General features: G+C 54.9%; 1 protein-coding gene and 2 long non-coding RNA genes across 8 annotated transcripts; 2 read left to right on the top strand and 1 right to left on the bottom strand.

Moving 5' to 3' along the window:
* Positions 1–4,005: 4,005 nt before the first annotated feature.
* Positions 4,006–15,915, bottom strand: MTCH1 (mitochondrial carrier 1). 2 transcript variants are annotated; one of them, XM_071768587.1, is made up of 13 exons: positions 15,677–15,896; positions 14,466–14,550; positions 13,140–13,246; positions 12,663–12,740; positions 12,325–12,382; positions 11,861–11,912; positions 11,198–11,257; positions 8,170–8,263; positions 7,758–7,805; positions 7,499–7,566; positions 6,718–6,793; positions 6,228–6,319; positions 4,006–4,238 (listed from the first exon to the last, which is right to left on the bottom strand). In XM_071768587.1, exons 1-12 carry the CDS (start codon positions 15,875–15,877, stop codon positions 6,245–6,247), a joined length of 1,002 nt encoding a protein of 333 aa, XP_071624688.1. In that variant the 5' UTR covers positions 15,878–15,896; the 3' UTR covers positions 4,006–4,238; positions 6,228–6,244. The 2 variants fall into 2 exon arrangements, with proteins under 2 accessions (XP_071624688.1, XP_071624687.1); XM_071768586.1 differs by having other exon boundaries at positions 4,006–6,319; positions 15,677–15,915.
* On the top strand, positions 12,736–17,641 carry LOC139807530 (uncharacterized). Its single transcript, XR_011730598.1, has 3 exons — positions 12,736–12,929; positions 14,077–14,297; positions 17,221–17,641. It is a non-coding gene; the product is annotated as an uncharacterized lncRNA (long non-coding RNA).
* Positions 17,642–17,682: 41 nt separating this feature from the next.
* On the top strand, positions 17,683–23,320 carry LOC139807528 (uncharacterized). 5 transcript variants are annotated; one of them, XR_011730594.1, is made up of 5 exons: positions 17,683–17,903; positions 19,883–20,062; positions 21,729–21,874; positions 22,174–22,941; positions 23,155–23,320. It is a non-coding gene; the product is annotated as an uncharacterized lncRNA (long non-coding RNA). The 5 variants fall into 5 exon arrangements; XR_011730595.1 differs by adding an exon at positions 18,675–19,179 and having other exon boundaries at positions 22,174–23,320; XR_011730592.1 differs by having other exon boundaries at positions 17,688–17,903; positions 22,174–22,394; positions 22,847–23,320.
* The last annotated feature ends 1,472 nt before the right edge of the window (positions 23,321–24,792 follow it).

Below are 24,792 nucleotides of genomic sequence, written 5' to 3'. Positions count from 1 at the left end.
CCTCCCGCTCCCTCCCCTCCGCATCCCCCACCCATCCTGTCCCTTGGGCCCCTCTCGCCTTCTTCTCCCCCCCCCATCCCACCCCACAAAAACACCTCCCGGCCCCCCGCTCCTCGGGTCTGGGGGTGAGGCCAGGGGCGGCCGATGGCTGCTGGGTGCCCACCGAGCCCCACGCGCCCGCTGCTCTTCCACACGTACCCTGTGAGGATGACCTGGGCAAGACAGAGAACAACAACTTCCTGCTCCAGCTCCCTAAAACGCCTGTTTCCACGCAGGGGTTAGGCGGTGCTGGGAGGAGGTTTGGGGGTTTGTCGTCATTGAACCATGCTTTTTTTTCCCCCCCCCCTTTTTTTTTTTTTTTCTTTTTTCCCCTTCTTTTTTTTTTTTTTTTTTTCTTATGGCCTTTTTCCTTTTTTTTTCTTAATTTTTTTTTTTTTTTTTTTTTTTTTGGACATATATATTTTTGCTTGGCAGCCCCAACGCGAAGGGAAAGGAAGAGAAATGGAATGGGAAGAGAATGGCTCCAAGTCGACAGGACAATGCACGGGAAACGGGGAGATTAGCCCAGCTCTCCAAATCCATCCCGCCCGCCCCGTTTCTGAACCGTTCACCCCACGCCTCATCTTTTTTAATACTCCCAGCTCCTGAATTATTCCAGACCATGAGCAGGAGGGGAGCGCACAGTCCGGAGTCCCTCGGAGCTGCCAAGAGCATCGCAACAGGAAAGAAAGAAAGCGAGAGAGGGAGAGCCAGGCAGAGCCCTCACAATCGAGCAGCGAGAAGAGCAAGGAGAAATTAACATCCAATTAGTGCCGTGTTTAACAAGGGAGACAGAGGCGGCTGTTGTTTTATTGCCCTGTTCTTTTCAGGCGCATCTGACAGGCAGCAGGGAAGGCACCCCTGCTCCAAGTGACGTCATCATATTTTATTTTTTAATTATTTCCACCACCCCCCTCCCTTTCCCCCTCCCCGTCTTTCCTCCTCCAAGTTTTGCAGAGAGGGACCCGGTGACTCGGAGAGGGAAACTGGGGACTTTTCTCACATTCAATCCACTGGTTCCCCCCGCTCTGGCCTCCTCCTTTCCCTCCCCTTCCCCATCCACCGACAGCAACCCCGGAAAAAACAAACGCACCGACCCACCCCAAAGTCTTTGTTCTTCTGAGGGAAAAAAAAAAAAAAAAGTTAAAAAAAATTAATAATAAACGTTGGGATCCGAGCTGGCAGGGGAGCCCGGAGGAGGTTTGTCTGCGTGCGTGCGAACGTCTGTCCCCTCTCCTGTCCCTCTCCCCAGACGACTCTTTTGCCTTGTAAAACTTTGCAGCATGTGACGCTGCTCCGGCCTCCCCTGGCAGCCTGACAAGAGCCGAGCTGCCGGCCACAGAGCGCAGGCAGATTTTTAAGGGAGAAACTCCATTCCTGAAGGTTTGAGACTCCTCACATCTTTCGGCAAGGAGCGGCACCTCGGACAACGGCCGCCGCACTGGAGGCGACGTGGACCCCCACCACCCTGGGTTGCTGAGATGAATCCAAAGCCCGGGAGGCTTCTCCCCCCTTTTCCCAGCTCACCGGGCCTCCCGCTTCTCCCTCGGGATGCGGGGCCCGGCGCCATGCGAGCGCTGAGGGAGGCGTGCGGGGGCCATGGCGGCTGTGGGGAAAGGCTGCGTCTTGGCCAACTCTGGCCTGTGCCTCCACCTCATTCGTCCAAGGCCCAGCATCTCCTCAGGGCGGCAGAAAGCACTGCTGGCTCTCCCTGAGATCCCTGGCATCTTGGGAAGGGAAGGGGTTTTGAGGGGAATTTGCCCTCACAAAAAAAGAGCCCGCAGCAGGGAAGGGGAGAGCGGGAAGCAGCTCTTTCCCTCCTCTTACAAACTGCCCCCGATGGGTGAAGCCGCCACCACCAGCGTGGCAGCCCCGGCCACCACACCGAGCTCTCCCGCTCTGCCCTTTGGGGCCTTTTCTCCTTGTTCCCACCTGGAATTTCCTTTGTCCAAGAGGACAATCCAGCAACACCCAACTCCTCTGTAACCTCCTGCTCCAGGCAAAGGTCAGCCCAGGGGACGGGGCCACTCACCAAGGGCTGTGCAAAGCCAAGGGACAGCTCCAGGGCCACCACGCTGCCAGCGCCTGGGTCCAGTCCAAGTCCCCACCCTGTGCATTTCCCAGCACCGGCCAATCCCACCTGCCCGGCAGCAGGATCTCCTCCACGAGGGTTATTACTTTCTTTTTTTTTTTTTTTTTTTTTTTTTTTAAAAGAAAGAATTATTTGCCTACGTGGAGCTCGGCGCTGCGGGAGAACAGCGCAAACAGCCTTATCGAGAGCAGCCCTGGGGACACTTCCTTGTGCAGGGTGCTGAGATGGGGCCTCTCCATCACTGGAGGGGGGACCTGCAGCCCCTGCCCTTCCCTCTGACCAGACGCCAGGGTGACGGGCACCCTGCAGCCACTGGGAGAGGTTTGCTCCACAGCTTTTCCTCACAGCCCTGCGACGGTGAGAGCAGGGATGGGGTTTGGTAGGTGCAGGGTTTTTAGAACAGCATTGCAGGGAGAAAGGGAAGGACGATGCAAGCAGTCCAAGCTCTTTCCCTGGGTACAAGGGCTTCACCAGCACCTCACTGCTCCCCAAATTCTGCCAGATGGGAGCATCCAGGTACCATGGAGAGACACAACAACCTTGACCCCAGTTTCCCTCTCCTGGCTGTGTTCGCTGCCTCCGTTCTCCCCCTGGCAGCTGGGAGCACACGAGGCTGAAGTCGTAGCAATCTGTTTTCCACTGAGGAGCTGATAAACCATGAAGGCACAGAACGGACACCACCTCCACCTACACTGCTTTTTGTCGGGACAAAGTCAATATTTAAACTCAGGTTTGTTTCCTGGGCAGACAGGAGAGTGTTGGGGCTGTGTGTGGGAGAAATCCCCAGCTTCATCTCAGAGCTTCTCTCTTCATCCCCAAACCTCTCCCTAACCCTTTCATTTGTTTTTCTGACTATGGGTTTCATCTCCTCTGGGAGGGGGGTCCATCCCCATCAGCTGTGTCCCACCAGCACCAGCTGCAGGGCTGGGCACCTGCTAATGGGGCAGCAATTTAAGGGGCTGGAGGGTGCCCAGGCAGGGTCTGGATTCTCTCCTTGCTTTGTTCTTGCTGCAGATTCCCTCTGATCTCCAGTGAAGCATGGGACGAGGAGAACCAGAGCTACAAATTGGAGGTAAAGAGCTATTTAATCATCCCATGAATGGCAGCCCCTGCTTCCAGGTAAAGCAATGCACCAAAAGCTTTGAAACCTGCTTTTCATTTAAAGGGCCCCAAAAAACTACATTCAAGTGGTGAGTTTCCAGCAAAGTTCACAGGGAGAACTTTGAACTGGAGAGAAATTGTTGGCAGGATGCTTGCTGTGGTGCAGCTTTAGGTAAATTCCTAAGGTAAATTGCTCAAAGGAAAGGAAATAGTGCTTTTCATTGCAGTGGTTGCAGCCAGGGGTGTAAGGGATTTCACAGTAGTGTGACCAGCCAAAGTTGCCCTTAATTTTGAGAGTAAAGGTTCCTGAGCAGGTGTTGTGTGAGCTGAGAGACTGCTGCCCAGTGCTGGGGCAGGCAGGAAAGCAGATAATGTGATAAAAAGCCAATGGACAAGGACACTGTGAGCTGTGCAGAGGAGGATGGAGTGGCTGAGCACAGCTGATGGCCTCAGAGCAGGCCTGACAGCAGCAAAGTCTCCATCATCTCTTCTGAAACTGCTCAGGATAATTTCAACACCAACTTTCCTGTATGTTGTCTCAAGTCTCCACTGCTGCCTCCACCCTCCCTCCAGGTGTTCCCAGTTTGCTCAGCCTAAACCTGCCCAACCTTCTATGGGAGCTGAGATTAGAGAGGATCTGGCAATAGCTGGTTTAGCCCTGGCTTTGGGGAAGAAACCAAAGGAATTGCCTGTCTTAACCAGAGGCCTTCCCTGGGTGAGGGAGCTCCTCATGGAAAAACAAATGCTTTCTAACAAAAGAAACACTCAAGAGCTGCTGTTTCATAGCTGTATTTTGGAACAGGGTTAAATCCTCTTTGAAATAATCTCTGGTGTTAGGGAACAGGGCCATGCATTATTGAAGCTCTGTTACTGTAACATAAACTGTAGGGGAGGGAGGACAGAAAGGACCAACTTGATGACACCAAAGGGAGCTGGGTGAGGATGGTTGGTCCCAGTGTGGATTGGTGCTGTCCCACAGGTCCTGGCTGGGAGGTGTGGATCAAACCTGTTTGATGGAGGAAAACCCATGCGATGGCAGGCTGGGGTCCCCAGAAGACCAAGGTGAGATGTGACCCCAGCTGCTGCCACAGAAGCACATGGGAACCTGCTCAAGGACCCCAAAAACTCTTTCCAGGGAGTGCAGCAACAGCTCTGTGCAAAAAAGACTGCTTTGGAAGAGGGAATTCTGCCTGGCTGCTCCGACAGCACAGACTGGTGCAAAAAAAACCTTGTGTCTGGGGAGCTGAGGATAAATCCTGCCCTGCAGCCACTGCTGAGCTCTGCTGCACGAGGCTCAGCCGTGCTGCCACGTGCCTGAGGAGCCCTTGACCCTGACACCTTGCAAGCCTTTGGCCATCTTAAGGTTTATTCTTTCACTTCAGACAGTAACAGACCAAGTGTCCCTCCTGCCCTCAACCTTTCAGTGTGGAGCTGTGAGCAAGCTGCAAGATGTGGCTGTGTCCAACACAAAGCAGTGATGCTGGAGTTGAGCAGGAGCCTGGGGCTCGTGGTCCTGCCAGCTGGTCCAGCCCAGGACCCAACTCACAGGATCACAGCATGGTCAGGGCTGGAAGGGACCTCTGGGGATCACCCAGTCCAACTCCCCTGCTCAAGCTGTTCACCCAGAGCAGGTTGCACAGGATGGCACCCGGGTGGGTTTTGAATGTTTGAATGTAGAGAAGGAGACTCCAGCAGCTCTCTGGGCAGCCTGTGCCAGTGTTCTGTCACCCTCTAAAGTAAAGAAGTTCCTCCTCAGGTTTAGATGGAAGCTCCTATGTTCAAGTTTGTTGCCCCTTGTCCTCTCACTGGGCACCACTGAGCTGTGTCTGGCCCCATTCTCCTGACACCTGCCCTGTAGGTGTTTATGAGCACTGATAAGATCCCCTCTCAAGTCTTCTCCCCCAGGCTGAACAGCCCCAGGTCTCTCAGCTTTTCCCCATCAGAGATGCTCCCATCCCCTCAGCATCTCTGTAGCCCTTGGCTGGACTCTCTCCAGTAGCTCCTGGTCTGTCTTGTACTGGGGGGGCCAGAACTGGACACAGCTTTCCAGACCTGACCTCACCAGGGCAGAGAAGAGGGGGAGGAGATCCTCCCTTGACCTGCTGGCCACCCTCTTCTTGATGCACCTCAGGATGCCAGTGGCCTTCTTGGCCACAAGGGCACGTTGCTGGCTCATGGTGAACTTGTTCTCCACCAGGACTCTCAGGTCCTTCTCCCTCCAGCTGCTCTCCAGCAGATCAACCCCTAACCTGTGCTGGCCCCTGAGCAATGTGCACAGCCTGCTGGCCCAGGCTGCACCCAGCAGCTGTTGGGTGTATCCTAAATACAGCTCATCCTGCTGCAAAAAAAAACATTTCCACGTGCAGCTCACATCCATCCCCAAGCACTCTCTCCATGTCCAAGTCCCACCACTGCCCTGGATCTGTGCTGTGTCTCTTTGGGACCATTCTGCTTGACACCTGAACTTCTCTTTGATGCCCATGGTGTGCTCCCTAGTGCTCAGGTACCCTCAAAACCTTAAATATGGGTTGCAGGGTTGATCTCACTCAGGATGAGCTACCTGCCACAGAGATATTTGCTGTCTCCAGAAGAGATAAGATGGGAGGCTGGTCAGTTGGGGTAACCTTTCCCAGCAAGGTCACCTTGGATCTCTTGCTGCTCCCCAGCTCAGGCAGAATGAAGCAGTCTTTGTCCCTGCGCCATCATTTGGTACCTGGGAATTTTCTGGTTTCCCAGATTTCCCCAGTCACTCCAGAGCTGCAGTTTGGACCAAACAGAAAAGGACAACTCCCTCCTGCTCTCTCTGCTACACATATCAGTTGAGGATGGGGCTTTGGTCCAGCTGGAGCCTGAAGTCAGATCTCCAGAAACCAACTTGCTGCTGGCCTTGCTGGAGAGGTGTCTTGTCCTGACACCACGGACTTTGGATCGAAAAGAAAAAATATAAATCTATTGAAACAAGCTTGGGGTTTCATGAGGAGTCCAAGTTCATCACCTCTCCCTGCTGAGGAGTCAGTCGATGGGGAAGCAGGCAGCTGGCATGGGTGCCCTACGGAAGAGCAGGCTGGAGCCACGGAAAAGCTGCCCCTGAGGAGGAGAGAGCAGAGGGTGAGGGCAGCAGCCAGTTTAGAGGGGACAAACTTGTGCCCACCACAGGGCTATGAGGGCTGTGTCACGGAGGAGGTTCCAAGCCCTGTGAGCACTGGGGATGGGCATTTTGCCCAGGGATGAATGATGGAGAGGGGCAGAGCCACCTTGCTTTGCTGTGGGCAATGCCTGTGCCAAAAGTTTGCAGGCAGCAAGCTCAAGGCATGCAACGGGCAGCCCAGTACTGCCCAGTTTGGTACCAGTGCCAGAACTGGAGGGATGGAAAGAAGGTTACAGAGCACATCGAGGGTGCAGCACAGGGACTTCTTGGGCAGGGCTGGAGACTTGAGGAAGGAGAAGAGGGAGCCCAAAGCCCTGTGAGTACCCCACTTCCTCACCTGAGCACTCAGGTACCTCCAGCAGTGGATCCAGGATGCAAACACGGGAGCGTAGGGAGGGAGCCCGGCACGCAACCTGTGTGACAGTGAGGAGGAGCTGAGATGGGCTGTGCAGATGTCACATCAGCCAGACAGAGGTAACACAAGAGCAGCAACAAGTGCAAGTGAGGATACAGAACCAGTGTCTGCACTGGGCTGAAGGCCAAATGACTGGCTCGTTATTTAGAATGCAACAGCTCATGTAATTTAATTACTCCCGGAGTGTACAAACAAGGAGTGTTACCTGGATACATTAGGAGTCCAGGACTACACACTGTGCCTGCACCTTCAAGAGGGAGCAGATACAGAGATGTTATACCAGCAGCTTGGATCCTGTCCCTTTCCCATTGCACAAGTGCAGAGGACTTCTTGCAGCAGTGGGATTGGGAGAACAAGCTCGGTCCTGCTCCTGCCTGCACCCAGCACTGCATTAAGGGCTTTGCTCTCTCTTGTGCCACTCCTCAGAGCCAGCACAGTCCCTTGGATCCCTTCTGCCTCTGTTCTACTGCAGATCAGACCACACCACCCCAACTCTTCCTATTTCTCTCTGGTTTTATACAGCTCTTGTCTGTGCCCTCTGAACTTTATAAGCAACCTGGGACAGGAAACGAGCCGACTTTGCGAGGTGCCACATGGTTTATGGTCCTGTATGAAAGCTTTACGATCGTTAGCAGAGGATTCAGGCAAGGAGGGGCTGGAAGAAAGGAAGGGAAAGCCTCAGATCTCAGCGTGATGGACATACCCACAGTTGTTCACTGCCATGAGATCTCCCACGAGAAGGAAGGGGTAGGTCAGCATGCTCACAGCGATCTGAAAGCACAGAAAACCCGCAGCCTCACTTACGTTCCTTGGGTCAGAGAAGCTGGTTCCAGCTTCTGTGTGCTAGCAAAGTTCTGCTCAGTGTGGATATAAAGTACAGACCAGCTGTTTCCCCCAGACCATCAGCTCTCACCCCACAGATGACAGGAAAGCAAGAACTGAGGTGACAGTTGCCTACTTACCCCCATCACGAATTTTGTGTAGCTGCGGATCACCGATGCTTGGCTGAACTGGAAAGAGAAACCAAAGGGGTTGTGGAGGAGGTGGGTGACACCAGGCTGTCACTGTCACTACACACCATCCCTCTGAGGCTGAGACAATAGGTGTGGAGCAGGGGAAGAAGGCAAAAAGCAACAGTCACTACACTGCATCCCAGGAGCAATCAGGGAGGACGTTTTCTAGCAAACCTGATCCCCTAAACTGTACTGAAACACAGCCCTGAGCAGATGTGGCACCTTTACCACTTTGGGGCTTTATCCAAAGCCCAGTGTCTGTTTGTATGAAATTAGCCATTAACCTCCCACTAACTCCTCACAACTGCAGGTGCTTGGTACAGGATCCCTCCCAAAGCCTCCAGCAGGCACTTCCACTCACGTTGTCATCCACTGCGTAGGTGTTGATGAAGTGAGCCAGGAGGTTGCAGCACCAGAGGAAGATGACATCCCCCAGGATGTGAGGGATTAAACCACTGCAACAGCAAAAAGAGGGGTGTGAGGTGCACAGGGGGTCCCAGTGCTGTCTCCCTCCCTCCACCAGCATTCCCCAAGAATGCATCTTTCTTTTGGGAGGAACTGAAGGGAAATGGGGAAGTTTCAGGGAAGAGTTCTCCTGGCCTTGCTGCCTGCTGGGGGATGGTCTGGAGTAGGAAACTTAGAATCTGTTGCTTGGGCACAACTTGGCCAAGTCCTCTTTTTCTACCCCAAACCCCTTCTTGGGATTCTTTGGGCCCTTCTTGGCCCAAACTCTGTCCTGAAACCCAGGCAAGATGCAGAGGAAGATGGTTCTGTTAAGCTCCCTTTGCAGATGCTCTTTGGGATGCAGAATAAGAAAGAAGTTCATCTCTTTGGGGAATCTTCTTCCTTTTAGAAATTAAAATGGGGGGGGAGGGGGTGATGTTCCTACAAAACCTGCTTTACTGCAAAGTGGGATTAACTGGGGGGAGCCCTTCAGCCCCTCTGATTTCCCCAATCCCTGCTGCCACCAGGGAACACAGGGACACGGGGTGAGTCTCTTTTGACTTACACCTCTAATTAACTCCCAGCAGCATGAGAGCCCCCAGATTCTACAGCTAACGGCACTAAAACTCTAACAAAGCATTTTGGAGGGGTCTTCCACTTTGTCAGGGCCTCAGCAGCATCTGTTTCACCAGTTCTGGGGGGTCCCTGCTTTCATGGTGCAGTCGTTCCACTGCAAAAGGACCCAGGTGTGTGTTAAACCTGCCTGTTTCACCAGCAGATGTGTTCAGACAGTTCTGATGAAAATGAGCCTGCTGAGAGCTACACAAGTGTTTGCTGGGCTGGAAAGAGCCAGGGTCTCAGGGGCTTGGCACAGCAGAAGCCTTCAACAGAAGATCTGCTGCCTTAAAAGATGTGATACGTGAGAGCAAGGGACAGGACAAAGAAATCAAAGCTCTCTGGTCCCAAAGAGATGGTCTGCTTTGTATTCAGCATTCAGCTGTTGGAAAAAAATCCTTCCTCTAAGCCAAAGTCAAGTGTGAAGCAGACTCCTGAGCTGCTGCAGATACAACAGGGGCTTAATAAAGTCCAGGAACAAAAGGAGGGGCCAGGACTGGGCCAGGGCAGCCATCTAAGTAAAACTTCACCCATCTGCTGACAGAGAATTGGATCTTGGTTTGTTCCATTTATAAGGATCCCAACCCTCTCCTGTAATGATGGATGCTGGGCCCATGTTTATGGGATGACTGGAGACCAGTGGTCTGAGAAAGCTGCAAGAAAGGACTGAAGAACCCAAATTCATTTGTGCTGCACCTGGTTTCCAAGATCCAGACTATGAATATTTTAAGATGACAAGTCATTAATAGCTGAAACAGCAGCAGGCAGATGGTGAAGCCTGTGATGTACAGTGATGTGACCCAGAAGAAAAAAAAAAAACAGTGCTGGGGAGCTGGGACAAACCATCCCTGAGGTGACAGCAGCAGTCTCAAGAGCCCCAGGAACATCCTTCTGACCTGAGCAGAAGATTACTGCAGATACAAAGGGAATGTGTCCATCCCTGAAAAGTCTTTATCTTCAGCCAGGCACACACCCAGAGTGAGTATGTGTTGCTGTGCAGAGGTTACAAGGCTGTGATAAATAAGTGCATTGTGAGGATTTTAAGGGGCTGGATGTGTTTGGAGTGCCTCAGGAGGGCTGGGAGCAGCACAGCAGCTCTGTGGTCCTACAGGAGCAGTTTGCATTCCCCCTCAGGGCACTGTGATTTCCTAGCGGGATTGTAGAGCATGTATAACTTCAGAGCCCTCCTGAGACATTTTGGGTCATGTTAAAGCCTTTCCTGTGAACTGTTAAATTTAATTAGTCTACCAACAGTGTTTATTTTATGTGGAGGAAGGGAATGCAGCAGCCACTTTCACATTATTTCCTCAGGAGGTAGAGGAGAGGCAGGACTGCCCAGCAGCACGTTCCAGCCGTGTCCCACACCCAGGGGACATCCCCAAGGGATCTGTGTTTAATGGAGGAGATCTGGGGCTAAACAGCTCAGTAGAGAAGCTGTGGGCAGCAAAAGGAAGCTGCAGTAACAATTAACAGGGTCTCTGCAGACCCCTGGCCCTTTCCCCACAGGGAAGGAGAGGGTGAGATCCCTGCATCGGTCGCCTCTTCCCGAGGCATTCGTGTGGCACCTGGAAGCCCAAGTTTTGTGACTGCAGAGCCAAAGGCATCAGGCCTGAATAACCCTCCTGAAATTTCAGAGCTGCCTTTACTATTATTGACAGAAGAAAGTGAGTTACCTCCCCCCCGGGAGCAGAGGCAGCAGGAGGTTCTGCTTTGATATAGATGTGGAAAAAAAAAAAAAAAAAAAGGCAAGAAGCGTTAATTAAGGGTTTAAGCGAAAAAAAAAAAAAAGTGTCTGCTAAGACTTCCACTTCAGCACTGCCATCAATTCACCTTCTTTCCTAAGTGGCTGGAAGAGACTTTCAGCTCCTTCTGGTTCAGGCAATGATGCTGCTGAGCTGGGCACAAACCACCTGCTCATTACAAGCACCCAGAGTGCTCTGCAGAGGAACGTGCTGCTCATCCAGCCCTGGCTTTTATTTCAGTGAGAGATCTCATTGTTCCACTTGATCTGGGTGCCTGTTTGTTGCACAAACAAATGCTTTAAATGGCTCTTCACTGAAACACCAAGAAGTGTCAAGGGAAAAAGAAAGGTAAGAAAAAAAAATGCAGGGTTTTCCCTGGGTGCTGAAGGGAAAATCTGGGGCAAATTTTATGGTCAAACTGGAGCACTGTCAATGGCACAGGTTTCTCCTGGGCTCACAGGAGGGATGGGGGAGTGCTGTGGTCAGACAAGGGGTAAGTTGTGGGGAGTCCAGCACAATTCTGAGGTTGGCAGAGCAATTGATGCCTTCAGACTAGGAAAGGAAATATTTAAACAATAACTCACGTACACAAAGAACCCCAGGATCCCTTCTTCCTTAAGTATTCTGCCGATGGCGCTGAACACGCCGCTGCCAAGAGAGGAGAAGAGCTGTAAGTGTGCAGGGGTTGCTCTGTCTCTGTCCCACACAGCTTTGCTCTGCTTGGCTTTGGGTCAGTGGACACATCATTTGCTTTGGTTGGGCTGATTTTTAACCTGAGATCCCTGTCCTGCCTCTGGGAACTCAAGCTGGCAGTCACAGTTTAGCTGCCTGTTTTCAGGTGGCTGCACATGTAGTTATTGCCCTGCAGAGAGGCAGGTATTACTGAAACAGGCTTGAAAAAACCTTGCAGACTAGCAGGGCTGCAGTACCACCTACTCTGCTTCCTTACTGACTTCCCTTTCTATTAACACCTGAAGAAAACAGGCAGGAGACTCACTGTGTGACCAGCAAGCTGTGTTACAGCCACCAAAACCCCCCCGGGTGCAAGGTGGACACACAGACACGCTGTGGACAGAGCTCAGTCCCTTCAATCCCCACTCAAACACCCTCTAACCATGGCTCCAATTCACTTTTCAGTCTCCCAAACCTCCTGGGCTGTCACATCCCCCACGGGATGGGAGCATCTGGCACAGGTGATTCCCAGACTCACGTTTCTCTGTGCCCAACCCCTCCAGAGCCCCAGCCATTCACCTGTATTTGACTTCCCGGCCCACGAACTGGACCATGCAGCGCATAGAGATCACTAGGAGGAAAGAAAGAAAGGGCTGACAAAGCAGCAAAGCAGTTTGGGTTGTGATGGATGGGAAGGAAAACACAACCTGACCTTGCTGACCCTCCCTGCCATCGGCTTCCGTCCCCTCCAGCTCCTCTGGGTCACTGTAAGACTCAGTAGCAACCAGAGCTCTCCCCAAGGCTGGAAGTGTTGGGAAGGATCTGGGGGTCTAAACCCTAATGGGATCTCTAGGACAAGCTCTTGGATGAGTGGGAAGAGAGCCCCTCCCTGCTTGGCTGGGTTAGTCCCTGAAGGCCAAGCCAAGGACCTCCCTAAGCAACCCAAATCTCCTCTGAGGTCTCATACGAAGCCATTTCTGACAAGCACGTGGAACCAGCAGGGTTTGGGGACAATCCTCAGTCTGCAGAGGGCCAGGACTCACCGTGCAGTGGGTGGGAGACAACTCGGGACACACACTGCATCATCATCTCGTGAGAGGTCTGGGGAGGAGAGATAAAAAAAAAAAAACAAAAACACCTGTAGGAAGAGCTGCACTGCAGCACCCTTCCCCTCCCTGTACTGAAACCCACCTCAGCTCCCACTTTTGAAAACTTTTGCTTGTGGTGAACCTTTCTTCCTACAAAATGCCTCATAGTTGGACACAAAATACTGTGTAGTGGCCTTTTCATCCAGTTTCTCCCCAAGTGATTTCACCCCAGCTTCCTTTGCTCTCCAGAAACACCTCCACTGTACTCATTAACTGCAACAACCACTCCTCACCTCTTTCACCACTTTCCTAAGGGAAGTCTTCACATCATCCTTGTTGGAAACGTGCTCCATGTCCTCCAGTGGAAAGGCCTGAGTGGGAAGGGAAGAAAGAAGGTTAAAACCCACGGAGAAGCTGAGCCACAAAGCCTTGAGGCCAGGAAGAAACCACAGGCAGTTGTGTTCTAGGTGGGAGAAGAAAAACAGGCAAGGAGGAACAGAGGAAAAGGAAGGATGGAAAGTAAAAAGGGAAGAGAGAGGTCATGAAACAGCTTAAAAAAGGTAAGTGGTGGTTTGAATTAAACTCAAACTGTTTGGAAAATAATTTTAGGGATATGGGCACAGCTCTCCTCATGTCCTGGGGGACTGTGCCAAGCCCTTAGAGCCTGATGGAGACAGATGGGTGCTTGAGTCCTCCATGTGCAGGCACGTGCAGGCCCTGCTGCAGTAGCACCAGAGAGCTGATTTATGGAGAGAGAAGGAGACTTTTACCTTCTTCACACTCCCCCTGGTGATGGTTGATAAAGTGCTTGAGATGAGGCGAGGAGTAAGACCACGGAAGAGGCCTCTCTTCCCATCCACTTCCACAATGTGTCTGGCTGGGTAAAAAAACACCAGGCTGCTGTCAGTGGGGAACCAGGCAGCTCATGGAGAGTCCCCAAACACCTCCAGAGTTTGGCTAAAATCACACTGGAGCTCAGCATGGCAGCTGCTCTGCAGCCCCACTCTAAGTTGATTTATTATAACAGTTTAAAATAAATTTCATCTCTGATGCAGAGAATCCCTAAGTATTCCCTGCTGTAGCTTGAAGGATAGCTCCAGGATTTTGGGCTACTTCTCTTTTTTTGATTGTTTTGCTCAGCCCAAACACAGCAGGACTTGAACCAGGGTGGAGAGGGATGTACTGAGTGGTGTCACCTCCTCCCTCTGCCCCGAGGGATGGGACTTGGGTTACTGTGGATGTCACAAGCTCCTGCCCCTCCACCTTCTCCCTGGCAAAAAAAAAAAAAAAAAAAGAGCCAAGAAATCCAATTTCTCCCTGATAGAATAAGGTGGGATACAACCCACAATGTGCTCGTGGGGACCACAGGAAGCCAGGAATGCTCTGCACATCTCCACTACCCAACTCTGGGCATTTATTTGGAAACTGCATCTTCCCAAGGGCAGCACCAGAGCATTTTCCAGCCCTGGGGGGTCCCAGGATGGATTTGTGCAATTCCTGTGCTGGGTGTCCACCCCACTCTGTGGGTTACTGCTTGTCCATTTTGGGATTGGTCCTATTCAGTTTTCAGGACCCTGGTCCCCTTCCCCACAGAGGATTCACTTGCCTCTCCTCTGCAGCTCCACTTGCAAAAAAAGAAAAATAATACTTGGCTTTTTCTTTTTAATCACATTACCTTCCCTTTTCTCCCTGTTTTTGGCTCTTTAGGGCTCTATCTACAACACAGATGAGCAGGCCAGGGGGACAGGCTATTGCAAGGGCTCTTTTGGAGGAAAAAAAAAAGGTGTTTTGTTACCTCTAATAAACAAAACCTTCCACCAGCCACCCAAAACTCCACCAGCTCCTCTGCTACGGTGCAAACCCAGAGCAACCTGACACAGGAAGAGGACCCAGGACCAGGGACACCCCCTCCTTGTTCCTAACAACAGGTGGGTACATCTGATGCTTTACAACCAGTTGTAGTGAGGTTTATGTCTCATTGCAGCCTCGGGATGATCCCAAGGGGATGCAGAGATGCTGCTGGAGGTCGACTTGGTTGATCCCAGCCCTGTTTTGGGGCAGGATGGTGCTGGCAAGGGGGGGGGATGTCTGCTTACCATAGGTGAAGAATCCAGGCAGGTACAGGACCTTCCTTCCCAGCACGTTTCTCCCCACAGTTGGAGGTAGTGGCTCGTGCCCAACCTGCCAAGAGACACCCGGTGAGGAGGTTCCTGCCCCTGTCCTGCTGTTCCTAAAGCCACACGGCCTCAATCCTGGCACCCATCAGGTGCTGAGGGGCCCTGTCCCCCCCCTCCTGTCACTCTCAGACATGACAGTCCCATGACACAGGACCATATGTGGTCCCTTGGGGACAGGGGTCCTCAACACCCCCTGTTATGGGGGTCCCTATCACTAAGGGGTGCTCAGGGTACCCATTATCAGAGCTTTCCCATTCCCCCCTTCTAGGAGCCCCCATAGCAGAGGAAACCCTCACCCCCCTCCCCCATTTTTTAGGGGGTTTTGCTCTCTAAGGTGTCCTCATGCCTTGCCCTAAGAGGGGGTCCCAAGTCCCTGCTGTAAAGGAGTTCCCCTTCTATAGGGGTCTCCATCCCAGCATTATATAGGGTTTCCTGTTCACTGTTATATGAGGGGGGCACAGGTACCCCCATCCTCCTCCTCCATAGGCTTCCCCATCCTCCTCCCAGTTACACGGGGACCCCCATGGCACAGGGAGGGCTCAACCCCCCATATGGGGCACTCCTGTTGTGGGGGGGTCCTCATTGCCTCCTGATACAGGTGCCCCCCCCACACTCTATAGGATGCCCCCCACTCCATAAGTTTCCCCCCACTCCATAGGTCCCCCCCACTCCATAGGTTCCCCATAACCCTATAGGTGCCCCCACTCCATAGGTTCCCCCCCACTCCATAGGTTCCCCCCCACTCTATAGATGCCCCCCACTCTGTAGGTTCCCCCACACTCCATAGGTTCTCCCCCCACTCTATAGGTTCTCCCCCCACTCCATAGGTTCTCCCCCACTCTATAGATTCCCCCCCACTCTATAGGTGCCCCCCACTCTATAGATTCCCCCCCACTCCATAGGTTCCCCCCATTCTATAGGTACCCCCCCATTCTATAGGTTCCTCCCCACTCTATAGGCGCCCCCCCATTACACAATGTCCCCATTGCGTCCCCCGTTATAAGGGGGGGGCGGGGGGGGAGGGCTGTTTACACCCTATACACGCACTATATAGGGGGTGTCTGCCGCCCTCCCCCGTTATATCGAGGTCCCGATCCCCCGATTTCCCCCCCCCCCAAACCCCTCCGAACCTGGACCAGCAGCTTGACGTAGAGCAGCGGGTGGCTGGCGGCGGCGAGCCCCGCACCCAGCACCACGAACAGCCCCTCCGCACCCTCGGACCGAGCCCCGTCCCCCCCTCCCGGGGCCGCGTCCCCCCCTCCCGGGGCCGCTCTGCCCCCCCCGGCACCACCAGGGGGCGCCCGCGATACCGGGGGCAGCGGCGCCGCCATCGCCCCCCGCAGCGGCACTGCGCATGCGCACACCCCCCAAACACACACACACACCCCCCCCACGGCCGCTGCGTCACCGCGCAGGGAGCAACCACTGAGGGATGGGGGGGGAGTGAGGCGGGACCATTGCGGGAGGCACGGGGGGAGCGGGGGGAACGGCACTGCTGAGGTGTGCGGGGACAGAAAGGGACAGGGCTGGGACACTGGGACATGGACAGAGACAGGGACATTGTGACATGGGCAGAGCTGGGACATGGGACAGGGCTGGGACACGGGACATGGACAGAGACAGGGACATTGTGACATGGGCAGAGCTGGGACATGGGACAGGGCTGGGACATGGGACATGGACAGAGACAGGGACATTGTGACATGGGCAGAGCTGGGACACTGGGACATGGACAGAGACAGGGACATTGTGACATGGGACAGGGCTGGGACATGGGACATGGACAGAGACAGAGACATTGTGACATGGGCTGAGCTGGGACATGGGACAGGGCTGGGACACTGGGACATGGACAGAGACAGGGACATTGTGACATGGGCAGGGCTGGGACATGGGACATGGGCAGAGACAGGGACAGAGACAGGGACAGGGCTGGGACATGGATAGAGCTGTGACATTGTGACATGGACAGAGACAGGGACAGGACTGGGACATGGGCAGAGCCATGGACAGAGCTGGGACATTGTGACATCGTCGGAGCTGTGACAATGTCCAGCCCTGTCTGGGGCTGGGACATGGACAGGGCTGGGACATTGTGACATGGGCAGGGCTGGGATATGGGACAGGGCTGTGACATGGACAGAGACAGGGACAGGGCTGTGACATGGGACAGGGCTGGGATATGGGCAGGGACATGGACAGGGCTGTGACATTGTGACATGGGACAGAGCTGTGACATGGACAGAGACAGGGACAGGGCTGTGACATGGGAAAGAGCTGTGACATGGCCAGGGCTGTGACACGGGAAAGAGCTGTGTCATGGGACAGGGCTGTGACATGGGACAGAGACATGGTCAGGGCTGGGACACAGGACAGAGCTGTGACATGGTCAGGGCTGTGACATGGTCAGGGCTGCACTTCAGGGACAGGAATATCCGTGTGTGCTCTTCCAGGTCAAGACAAGCAGTGACTGGGAGCACTGGGAGGAGTGGGGCTGGGTCTCAGTGGGATCCGTAAGGATTGTCCTGGTTTGGGCCAGGATAAAGGTGATTTTCTGTCCTGGAATTTTGCTTTTAGCCAAGTTTCTTGTAAGTAGCTGCACTTGCTGAAATGAACAGCCAGTTTCTCAGGTGGTGTTTCTGGGGCTGATCCCACTCCATGGTTATTGTTACAGCAGAACCAGGGACACTGCTCAGCTCTGAGGAACATTTTGCCCTCCAGAAGGAGAAAAGGAGTAAAGAGGTCACACCTGGAACCCTCCTTTAGGGAGGAACAGACAAGATAAATGACCAAAACTGACCAAACAGAGGATTCCATCCCATACACCTCATACTCAGGATAAATCTGAGTGACCACAAGGTTCAAACCCTTCCTGCTTCCCCTTCTTCCCCTGTCCCTGTTTCCTTCAGCATCCTGGGAGGATTCCATCCCTTCCTCTGCCTGTGCTCCTGATCCATCCCAGCCTGGATCTGTGTGTTCTGCCTCCAGCTCCCAACTGCTCCTGACCCCAGGATTCCAGCCTGGACTTTCCCAGAGCTGCCCTGCAGCTTCAGTGGGGATGGGAGAGTTACTGGGGGAGAGGAACATGGGATCAATTTTCCTGTGTATTTGTATAGATGTAGTAATTTCCCTTTTTATCATTACTGTTTCATTACAGCTGTGCAGGACGTCCAAGCCCACCCCTCCATCCCATTGCTGGGTTACCAGGTGAGGGTCCTGTCCCAGGGTGACTCCCAGCACCTTTTCCAGTTGTCCCAGTCCCAGCAGGTTTGCACCCAGGAGCTGAAGCTGGGTGAGGGACCCAGGGGAGGATGAGGATGAGCACCGAAGCAGAATGAGGCCTTGGCCACCTCCTGGGTGAGTCTGACCTCCCCCCTGCCCACCACCCGTAGATCCCTGACTTCTCTGCAATTTGGTTTTTCACAAAAAAAAAAAAAAAAAAAAAAAGAAAAAAAAAAAAAAAAAAAAAAGGCAGGGGCGCCATGGACAAGTTGGGGTCATCCTTCCATCCCTCCCCTTCCTCCTGGCTCTCCGCACTGGATGGAGAGGATGGATGGAGGTGGAGGGAGAGCCCCGGGGTTTTTGGGGAGCTGTCCCCCTGCAGCTGAGCCCGGCTGCCGCCCGAGGGCAGCAATCCCTCAGCCTTCCTCCCAGCCTGGCCCCTGCGGAGGGCGGTGCAAGGGCTGGGGGGATGTCCCGGTTTTCCTAAAGCATCTGTGGAATCGGAATTGCTGGGATAAATCCTGCCTGCAACCCCCGGGTGTCGTCCAAGAGCCTGTTTTGTTATTTGGGGTTTTTCTGGTTTGGGGTTTTTTTTTGTTTTTTGTTTGTTTGGTTTTTGTTTGGTTTTTTTTTTTGGGGGGGGGGGTGTTTTCCCTGATCAGTAACAGCCCCGGTCTGAAATCCTGCAAAGTCCCAGCTCAGGGACCCTTCTGCTGGATTTTAGGATGTCCCCCTCCTGCTGCAGTCCCGTGGTGGGGGGATACCCCTTAACCACAGACACCCCCAGCCCCATCACTGACCCAGCCCATGCTCCTGCCCATCCCAGACCTTCCCTGCACCCCATCCCTGCAGCCCACAAGCACCTTCCACCCTGGTACCTCTCTTTGGTGACCCATTTCCTAGCAGGGGGGAGATGCTCTGGGGCTGGATCCACACAGGTGATGCTGCTAGGGTTGGTGGGGGGCAGCAAAGCTGGGGAGACACGAAGGAATTCCCCTCCCCAGCATCAGAAAAACCAGCACCCCACGTGTAAGTTTTTCCTCCGTATCCTTCTTGGCTTCCCAAAAATGATGCCCTGGTGGAAGCTGCCAGGGCTGAAGTGGGATGCTGAATCCCACTATTCCCAGGGACTGCTGCCTGCACTTGGATCAAGGAGCAGCTCCAGCCCAGGGGTTTCGTGGGCTGAACAGATCCATGGAGAGCAGGAAGGGGAGTTGGAGCCAGACCTGCAGTCAGGGAAAGGATGGGAAGCAAAGATGAACCCCAGCCATCAGCACTCTGGGGGGGGGCTTCAAGGGAAAAAGCTGTGAGCATCACCCCCCTTCCTCAATCTACCCAGCTTCATCCCAGGAAAGGGCAAAAAAAAAGGTGGTTTTCTCCTTCAGATTCAGAGATATCATCAAGGAATCAGGTGAGGGGTGTCAGGGGGTGGGAGAGCTCTGCCAAAGCAGTTGTCCCTCGGGGTGCCACCCAGCAGCAAACAACCCTGGGGCTTTCCAGAGACACCCCAAACCCCCCCTCACCTCCCACCAGCACCTCCAGAAACTCCAGAGCCCCTGGAAAAACAGGGGAGCAACGCAGGGGAAAGAGTGAGCAGAGGGAAACCCCTGGGGCTGGAAATTTCTGCGTGGTGGCTTTTCTCCTCAGTGTCACCCCTGTGTCACCGAGGAGCAAAACAAGCAGTGAGCAGGCAGCTGCTGAATGGGCCTAAGAATAGATTTCCTGTTTACCCACCCAGAAGAAATTGCTCCCGGGGCAGAGGGCACCTGGCTGCTATTTTTACCAACTCCTGCCACCCGGTCCCCAGCCACCCCTGGGGATGCTGGAGGGGGAGAGAGGTGATGGGGCAGTGGTGTGGGGCAGTGCCAGCACCTCAGCATCGTGATGTCCCCAGAGGTGGCTGAGCTGGGAGGTGGCATCACTCAGCTGCCCCACTGAGCATCCTTGGAACAAGCTGGTGGGACATCCCAGGGGGGTTTGTCATTCCCCAGCTCTGCTAGCCTTTTTTTTTTTTATTAAAAAAAAAAAAAAAAAGGAAAAAATAGTATTTGCACCCTATCTCTGCAACTGCACTGATGAAGGGTTTTTATTTTATTCTTTTTTTCTTTTTTCAGCCCCTTGGCTGCCTCACAGCAATGGTCAAGTGGAGCAGGTTGGCCTCTCACTCCCCCGCCCAGAAAGTGAAACCCGATGGAGAAGCCTCAGAGTTTCCTGTTCTGGAGAATAAGGAAGGCAACCAGGCCATTTACTGGAATCCCCCCCCCTTCCCCGGGCCCTCCCCACAGCCTTTTCTTGTAAGCACTGACTGAAACACCTCCTAAACCCAGAGCCACGCGGCCACCCCCATTCAGAAAACTCAGCCCATGGCCAAGGGACACGGGGCCCTGAGCAGCTGCTGCTCTGCAGAGGTTTTGTGACACCCCCCCCCCCTCCCCTCATCCCAAATTCCTGAATACTGCACCCCAACCCGCCCTGGGAAGGGGGATGCAGGGGGGGCCATGGGCACAGAGCCAGGGGAGGAGAGGTGGGGTTGGTGGGGATGCAGAAATGTGGGGGTTCACTCTGGTCCCCCCCTGTGCCCCACAGCTGGGGTGTATAAGCTCCAACCCCCCCTCTACCTCCTGGGAAGGGGCTCAGAAGGTCGCAGGGCCCAGTCCTTCATGTGGCTCCCAAGTGTGGGGTGGGATCAGGACCATGTGGGCCCTATAAAACCCCCCAGCCCCTGCTCCCCCCAGCCCTGGGAGCTGCTCTGTGTGCTGGGGGCTCTTTCTCTATAGGGACAGGGTCTATAGGGGGGTTCTGAACAGGGTGACCTTTCCCCCTCTACAGGGAGAGGCTCTACAGGGGGTTCTCAGTAGGGGAGGCAGAGAGCCCCTCACTATAGGGCCAGGCTCTATCTGGGGTGCTCAGACTTTCCTCCTCTATAGGGTCTGCTCCATTGGGTCTGTTCTCTTGCAGGTCCCTATAGGGGCTGCACTCTGCTCTGTAGGGAGGGGGTCTCCCTGCTCTACAGGGGCTGCTCTTGCTCTGTAATGCCTGGAGCTGGGTGCTGGAGGAACTGGGCTCCATAGGGTCCAGCCCCCTGCATTTGGGTGGGGGGTCTTGTTCCATAGGAGTTGCCAAGCTCCATAGCTGCATTCCCAGCTCCATCCCCTCTCGGGTGGGTACCTCCCTCACCCCTCCCAGGGTCTGTGCTGTGTCCCCAGGCCCGGGGGGCAGCGTGGCCGCAGTGTCCCCAGCGCCGGAGCTGCAGCAGCGGCCGCGGAGCCTCCGCCCCCCCGGGTCCGTGATGGATGTGCGGAGGCAGAGGTGACACAGCCCCGCCCTGGAGCATCCCTGGAGCATCCCTGCCCGCCAGGACAGGGGCTGCGGGGACCCCCACGACCCCCGAGGCTGGGGACAACTCCCTGGGTGGGAGGATATAGGGATGGGAGGTGATGCTCCCTCCATGCAGATCTCTGATGCTCAATGCCTATGATGCCTCCCCCCCTCCCCCGAAAAAAAAAAAGCCCCACAGCCAGAATTGTGCAGCCTTAGGGCTGGGGTCCTCCCCTTCCCCCCCCCCCCCCCCCCCCCCACTCTGCATCCCCCCCAAACCCCCGGGGAGCAATGCAAAGCAAGAGGAGGGGGACACCCCAGCACCCAACCAGCTGTACCCCCTTCCCTTTGCATTGCACCAGCAAGACCTTGGGTGTCCCCCAGCTCAGGGGTGCTTTGGGGGCCCCCCCTCCTTTTCGGGGGTCACGGCAGGCTGCTGGCAAAGGGCGTTTCGTGCCATTAAGCCCCAAGCGGAGCATCCCGATGTCTGGCGAGGCGGGGAGGTGTTTCCCGGTGGCGCAGGAATTCGCTGTTTTGCGCCTGTGTTTTGCAGGAGGTTGGGGGAAGGAAGGAGGGAGGGGGCGGTGTGTGGGGTGGCCGGCGGTTGTTGTTATTTAATTTTATTTTCCTGCCTCCATCCAGGAATCTCTGCAATGTGCCGGCTGCTCCCCGGGAGGCTGGGGCTGCCGTGAGTCACTGCTGCCGCTGGAACGTGACTCAGTCCCGCTGCTGGCCCGGCAGGACATGACCAGACTGCCAAAGCCAGGGAGAAGCAGCCCCAAAGGCTGGTGAGGATACACCAAATCCCTCCGGAAAACTCAAACCCCCTCCCTCTGCTTCCCGCAGGGATAGCGACCCAGCACTGGGGGGCAGAGCTCAAGCTGGGGGGCAGAATAAGCTTTTTAATTAAATTTTTAATTTATTTTTCTTTATTTCTATTTAATTCTGCCTATTTTTTTTCTGTCTATTTTTATTTAGATCTATTTTATCCATTTCTACTATTATTATTATTATTACTACTACTATTATTACTACTACTATTATTATTACTACTATTATTTACTACTACTTCTCTTTTTTTCCTCAGCCAGGACAACCTTCTCCACCCACGCTGGCTCTCACCCAGCTGTGGGTTGCCATCCCAGGTACCTCCCCAGCGTTTTGCTGTTCCCAATCTCCCACCCCCTATGGGAGAACACGAGAAAGCTCCTGGCACTGCTCCTGCCCCAGTTCCCGTGACTCAGTTTCCCCATCTGGTGGGGAGTGGAGATTTCCCCATGGGGGGGTTACTTCAGGTTATGCTTTGAGGTAGGGGAACAGCAGCTCCGGGGGGGTAATTATTATTAACATTAATAGCCACTGGGTCAGGGCTCAGGTGGTGGGGAGGGACAGGGGGGGACGTGAGTCACGGGGCAGGAGCAGGGGGTGGCCCAGCACACCCACTGCACCCCAGACCCACAACACCCAGTGGGCTGAGACCATCCCATTCCTCTCACCCCGGGCTGGGTGAATCTGGGGAGTGAGCCCTCCTCATCCTCACCCCACTGCTGTGTGGGGAAATGGGGGCCTGGGGTACGGGGGGAGGGGGGAGCAGCCGAGGTGGCCCCGGGGCTGAGCTGAGCCCTGCGACACTCATCACACCTCAGGCTGCTCAGTGCCTCCACGGCTGCCACTGCCTCTGTCTGCTGTGATTGAAAGCCCAGCCGGGCTGGTAGGCCTCTCTGTGATCTTGTTAATTAAGAAATACATTTAATTAGCAGCACCCCAGCTGTGACTCAGCTCATCGTCACCATCCAAACCCGAGCCGGACTCCAGAACCAACCCCCAGCTCCCAGCTCTTCCCTGGCAGCCTATGGTGAGACACAGCCCTTTGTCCCCCTGGGATTTTGGGGTGATTTTCCCCCCCAGACTTGATGCAGGTTGGGGCTGAGATCGTCCCCATGCAGCAGCTCCCAGGGTGTCATCCCTACCCGAGGTGATTACTGGGTGCCACGCTGCAAATAATTATATTAATAACCCCTTTGCTGTGCTATAAATAACCTCAATAATAACAGCTTGGACTTTCCAGGAATAGAGCATCTAAAAACCAGGGAAAGCCCATTCCCACTCCGGCCTGGGTTGCAGATGGGGAAACTGAGGCACAGCTGGTTTCGGGCAAGACTCTCAGCCACTGCGCCGAGCTGTCTGCCAGGCAGCTGTGGAATTTGCTCCCAAATAAACTGGGATGGAAATGAGCCCTTCTGGATATTTATAGGCACTGTCCTGCCAGCTGGAATCTAATAGGGGAGAAAATAAACTGGGAAGCTGCCTGGAACAGGAGGGAGGCACTTCACACCCTGCTGGAGCTGCTGGGGATGGGTGTGTGGCTGTCCCCAGGGTGTCTGTCCTGGCTCCTGGGTGCCCAAATCTCCAGATGCCCGGGTGCTGGGGAGCAGACACTGGGTGCTCTCCAGCTCCCACATGCTGGTCTGGAAAATTCAGGGGTGTTGCCAGCGCTGGGATTTGGGGGTGAAGTTGTGGCACATCTGATGTCCCTGTGCACGGGGACGGGGGTGGCACCAAGGGTTCCTCCCCTGGGTGGCACCTGGACCTCATGATGGGTGCTCCTACCTTGCTGTGCCAGTGACACCCACACGTGTTTGTGTGTCCGTGTGCACACGCGTGTGCGTGTGGCAGTGCCACGCGGGGGCTGCAGAGCCCCCCCACCCCGTGGGCACCCGGTGCAGGGACAACAGAGCCAGTGGCAGCACCCATGGCTGGGGAGCAGAGCCCCGGGGTGCCCTGGCACGGATTTCCCAGGCGGATCCGAAGGGATGCGATGGTGCCGAGGCCAGGTGTGACCCTGCAGCCATCCCGGGTCAGGGACTGGGGGGCTCCTCCCTGAAAAGAGGAGTTGCAGAGCAGAGATGCTGGCAGGGCTCCGCGCTGCAGCATCTCCGCTTCCCTCCCTCCCTCCTCCTGCGCCCGCTGCCGTGATTCCCTGCAGCGGACTAAAAATATCCCCAGGAGCTGCCGCCGCACACCGGCACCGGGAGGGGGATGATAAATAACCCGGGGGGGTGGCCCGGGCTGGCCCCGCGTCGCTCCGACCCCTCCCTCCCCTCTGCTGCCAGAGCCCCCGTCCTCGCCATGGTGATGAAGGAGCGGGGGGAGGGAGGAAGGAAGATGGGGATGGAGCAGCCTCTGCTGCTTGGCTGCGTGGGGAAACTGAGGCACAGGTGGGCAGAGAAGGGGCTATTCGGTGGGAGGGGGTGAGGGGAGGTGATGGGCCCGTTTGTCCGTGATGCCGGGGGAGAGGGGACGAGCCCCGTGGTGGTGGCGGGGCCGGAGGGGACACACAAACCCCCGCGCTTGTGGCACTCTGAGTCACATCCATCTGCATCAGAGCCGTCCCTCTGCAGCAGCTCCATCCCCCTGCAGCACGAGCAGCCTCCTGCAGCCCACCCAGCCCTCTGTGCTGCATCCAGCTCCATCCTTTGGCTTCAGCTCCTTCCCTTTGTACCAAATCCATCCTCCTGCCCTGGATCCATCCTGCTGCCCTGGATCCAATCCTCCTGCCCTGGATCCCCCCTCCTGCCCTGGATCCATCCTGATGCTTTGGATCCGTCCTCCTGCCTTGGATCCCTCCTCCTGCCCTGGATCCATCCTGATGCTTTGGATCCATCCTGCTGCCCTGGATCCATTCTGGTGCTTTGGATCCGTCCTC

Source organism: Heliangelus exortis, chromosome 25, assembly GCF_036169615.1.
Source record: "Heliangelus exortis chromosome 25, bHelExo1.hap1, whole genome shotgun sequence".
Lineage (NCBI taxonomy): Eukaryota > Metazoa > Chordata > Aves > Apodiformes > Trochilidae > Heliangelus > Heliangelus exortis.
The sequence above is the reverse complement of the archived record's forward strand: the minus strand, read 5'-3'. Positions and strand labels throughout refer to the sequence as shown.

Bases quoted from the DNA above. Each gene is read 5' to 3' on its own strand.
- MTCH1 (XM_071768586.1), bottom strand. From the start codon at position 15,877: ATGGCGGCGCCGCTGCCCCCGGTATCGCGGGCGCCCCCTGGTGGTGCC. The intron at 14,551-15,676 runs GTTCGGAGGGGT...GTCTCTTGGCAG, and splicing joins ACGTCAAGCTGCTGGTCCAG to GTTGGGCACGAGCCACTACC. The intron at 7,806-8,169 runs GTGAGTGGAAGT...TTCTCTTTCCAG, and splicing joins CCTACGCAGTGGATGACAAC to TTCAGCCAAGCATCGGTGAT.